This window comes from Bremia lactucae, linkage group LG4, assembly GCF_004359215.1.
Source record: "Bremia lactucae strain SF5 linkage group LG4, whole genome shotgun sequence".
Classification (NCBI taxonomy): domain Eukaryota; phylum Oomycota; class Peronosporomycetes; order Peronosporales; family Peronosporaceae; genus Bremia; species Bremia lactucae.
The window spans coordinates 3,135,158-3,139,666 of NC_090613.1; the positions used below are offsets into that span (position 1 = coordinate 3,135,158).

At 47.6% G+C, this 4,509-nt stretch overlaps 1 protein-coding gene across 1 annotated transcript; it reads left to right on the forward strand.

The window, feature by feature from the left end:
• Positions 1–1,796: 1,796 nt before the first annotated feature.
• Positions 1,797–2,123, forward strand: CCR75_006575 (uncharacterized protein; the record flags this gene model as incomplete). Its single annotated transcript, XM_067964643.1, has 2 exons — positions 1,797–1,983; positions 2,041–2,123. The coding sequence occupies 2 exons, from the start codon at positions 1,797–1,799 to the stop codon at positions 2,121–2,123; spliced, it is 270 nt and encodes an 89-aa protein (XP_067816212.1).
• Between the last annotated feature and the right edge of the window lie 2,386 nt (positions 2,124–4,509).

Below are 4,509 nucleotides of genomic sequence, written 5' to 3' on the forward strand. Positions count from 1 at the left end.
ATTCTTGTGATCGCGAACCAGGTTCTCATGTTGAACCTGAAGTTTCTCATGCCGGTTCCGAATATCCTCGAAACTACGATGAGCTGACGACAGCTCATCGCGAACAGCATGATACTTCCGTTCGTACTCCAACATGGAGTACGCACTCTTCGAACGGTCTTCCAACCGCTCGATATGGTGAGCCTGCACCGTCTGCTCCAACGAGCGACGCTTGCCGCGCTCGTGGTCAAGTCCCTCCTCTAATCATGGAGGAAGTGATCGAATTTGTCGATCTTCGATATTAGATCCGACATACGGTTCGGATCTAATTTTCCCTCCTCTACCACAACCATTCGTGGATTCCCACAAGGGTCAGCGTTTCCTGGAACGTATCCAGAACCACCGTGATGTGAAGAGGCAGCGAACGAGTTATCTTGTTCGCTGGCGTGGTTATCCACCTTTGCATGACAGCTGGGAGCCTCGTTCCCAGCTGATTGCTGACGTTGCGGGCGTCAGTATGACGAGACCCATCCGATGGTTCAGAAATCCCATCGGAACACACGCGCCCCTGGCGCTTGTAAATCGATTGCAAAACGTCAATCGCGTCACGCATCTCAGCGACCACTCCATCCAATGACATTCAGAGTGATTGTCTTTTAGAGGAGGGGTGATGTGACGGGGTGTATCGTTACATGAAATTAACACTTAAAGGTTGCTAACTAATATATTATCGAAAAGGTAGATAATATTTGCAGGATATTACTTTATATAGTAATATTCAGAATTCTTATCCATAAATAGGTATAGATGATTATACCTATGTATTCCGAAGACTAATTAGCTGTAGGATTAATCAAAGAGAGAGTTACAGATAAGATAAAGATAAAAAAATTATTACACGTTTAGTATTAGATTATAATTAAGTTAGCATTTACAAAGATAGAAAAAGAGACACTTACTTATATTAATACAGTTATCATTTTACCCTCTTTAAGCTAGTTACCTTAAAGAGAAGTCTTCCTCTGCACGTACTAGTGTACGTGAAATAACGTGAGGCACCACTCGCAACCGAAGCAGTGCGAAGTGGACTTGCACTGAAACAGTACAAGTCGTAGTGCCCCGTTACAATCCAAATATTTTATTGCGGAGTGGATTAGTGGCTTGCTTGCTGAATATGTTGTAATTGCTCAAGGCTCAACCCTTTTCATCAGAGCTCGACAACAATTGTTGCAAGCATAGATATTAGCACTTATATTGCCGAGCATATGCGTTAATAAATGAGGTGCAGCCATTTGTTTAAGAATTTTTGCGAAACATGTTGCCGATAGACTGCATAATTAAGCATGAAAATATCGTAGAAGTTGACAGTGAATCCAAATTGCGATTGAGAATGGGCGCCTTTTTTGAAGCGACTCGTAAATTTAATACATGAGCATTGAAACAGTATTTCCATGAAGCTGCAAGCCTGTGAGCAAATTGAGATGGATCTAGAGCCAATTGACAAGCAGGATATAAAGAAGTAATGGCTGCGAAGATATTTTGGAGACGCAACAAGTCCGACAAGCTGCCGAAGAAGCCTTAAGACAGGAGCAACTTTTTAGTGAAGAAGCTGTCGCCATCGACGCTAAGAGGGCCAGAGATTTGTCTTCAAGTTAGGAACAAAAGAAGATATAGGTACTACACTGGACAGTGGCGATGATGCAAAACAAATGCTCAGGATGACGCTTAGATTACACAAAAGGGCGGCGCAAAAAATAGAGGTTATTAACAGTAACTCTAAGTTATCTCCGAACATTGATCTTATTGCAATCACTGACATGGTAAATGAGTATAATGACGTGATCGTAGCCGCTGGAGCTATTGCTGTGGCATCTGGAGACCAAATAAACATTAAGGGTTCAGGACTAAGAGCAAAATTGCTGATTCCTGAGCTGCTTATGGAGACCGCATTTGAGTTTCGCTTGCCAGACAAGGATCTCATCTTCGACACACATATGTATATCAGTAAGATATTGATTTATTGGAAGCCGCACAGCGTTATATTATAGGTGAAGGTCACAGAGGCTGGAAACATGGCGATAAAGTCAGAGAGCTCGCCGGGTCTCATTCCCAGATCTGGAGTAGCTTGCGGACCCAAAACTTGATGCATTAGAAGCAAGAAGTGACCGACGAGAAAAATAGAGCTAAGAGTAGGTTAAGATGATTCGCGGTCCTAAATGGAAATGGCGCGACCAAGATGGAGACGAAGGTAGTGTGGGTCTTGTTAGTTGACGAAATACCGTGGAGTAGCGTAGATGACGAAGTAATGTCAGTACGGTGGTCCAATCATTCCTTGTACACTTTCTGATGGGATGCAGACGGAAACTTTGACTGCATTAAACCAGCCAAAATTCAATTTCGTGCGTTTCTATTGCCACTATTGGATTCACGCGCGGCAAACGCTAGTGTGGAGCTACATAAATAGAGTAATAGGGCTCACCTACACCCTCGACGACACCGTGAAGAGGATCACTGTAACTGGCTAAAGTTGCCCTAATGTTACACATCCCCGTTAAGTACACTTGGTGTACTTAAGGGAATGGACAATTACTAAATTAAAGTATTTAGACCCAGCACTCGGGCCTGATACACATTTGTGACCAACCTTTCTGTACGTGATGCACATGGCTGCATTCACATTAGGAGGGATGACGCCTAGCGACATCCGTTTCGCGAGGTATCTAGAAAGATACGCTCAAAATACATATTAAGTGTTATCATAGAGATGACACTTTGATTGGTAAAAATAGGTATTTATATTTAATGCGATTAAATAAAAACCAGTCTAAAAACTACTCCCTACTTGGTTAGTGCGCACGAGAAGCCGGATTACCGCTCCCGTGACGACACTAAACCAAAGTACTTAGCGCATCGGGTGAGGTCGCTAACGCGCCCACCACAACTACCTCACTGCACGTAAGAGAAGCTGGTTAAACCGCTTCCTCGCTGTGCTAGGGTGTGTGTCAAAGTAGAGCGTGGCCGCATTACGACGTGCCCGTCTACACTTGGTAGTACTTGAAATCCTTCCACGACCCGCATCTCTGCGTGTGCACGTGAGTATGAGCCTCAATATATATTGGGCTCATTTTTCCCACCTCTCCGTACATCATCGGGAGGTGGCAGGGCTTATGGCGCAGGGACTTGGTGAACAAGCCCTGGCCAGGCTCCTGGGTTGTCCTCCTCAGCAACATGTTGCTCAGTTGGAGCAGTTTGAGGCATTCGTGCTCGGACAGCGGAGGGCCGCGTCTGAGGCACAAGGCCATGCTGCGGTGGAGTCCGTCACTCAGACTCAGGATGAGCTGAGGCATGAGCAGGCTCGAAGCGAGATGCTCTCTGCCCGGCCGCATCAGCCGAGGCCGATTCGGATGGACCCGCCCAAGTTCGATGGAACTGCGGCGCACACGCTTGTCCACCGGGTTTTAGCCGTGGAGCAATGCGGTGTCGCCCAGCTCATCGAGGACAACAGCCGGATGGTGTCGTACGCCATGCCGCATCTGCGCGGTAAGGCCTCAGAGTGGGCTTACTCGGCGCTTATGGTGGACAGAAAGGCGTTCCCTTTATGGGCGATCTTTAAGGAAAAGATTCGCGCCATGTACCAGCCGCCGAACAACGAAGTGTTGCTTCAGGAGCGCTTCTTTGGAGCGCGACAGGCAAAGCGACCTCTGCAAGAGTATGTGCAGGAGTTCCGCTCGTTGTGGGCGTCTATTACCGAAGCTCCGATTCCGGAGCACATTAAGGTGCCCAAGTTTATGAACGGACTACGGCATGGCCTATCGCGACAGGCCCTTTTCAGAAAGGTGCCGTCGACGATGGAAGAGGCAATCCAAATTGCCTTAGTTGAGGAGCAATACTACAACAGTGCCCCGGCGACAGCTTGGTATAAGCCGTCGGCCGAGATGACAGATGTCACTCCCATGGAGTTGGGCAATGCAGACGTTGTCTGTTATAAATGCGGCAAGCGCGGCCATATGATGGCTCGCTGCTATGCCAGTGTCCCTGCTGGGGCAAAGATGCCCAGCAAGAGGACTTCCTTCCCAAAGGGCGATGGCAAGAAACAGCGTGCGAGACGCATGAGTTCTGCATCGACCACTGAGGGGTCGGGAGTTGCAGGAGCGCAGTAGGGGCGGGATGCCCTACTGACGCGGACTCTGAAGCTACCCCTAAGCTCAGAGTTGTGGAACGAATGAATAGCTTAGTCCCTGAGGTCTCGAATTTTTGGACCTCAACCCAGCTGGTCTATAGCGCTCATGTAAGAGGCTATGACCAGGTGATGACCCTCCTAGTGGATTCGGGTGCATCACAAAATATTGTGAAACTCGCGGCTCTTAGAAAGAGACCGGCGATGTTTGAGTCGCTTTGCCAGGATGGCAAGCGAGAAGAGGCGACCGTTCGTTTAGCGAACGGCGCGCTCGTTAAGTCTGAGGGAGTTCAGGTAGAACTCGCCTTCAGCTTTAGTGACTTCTCTTGTAAAGAGAAGTTCACAGTGCTAGG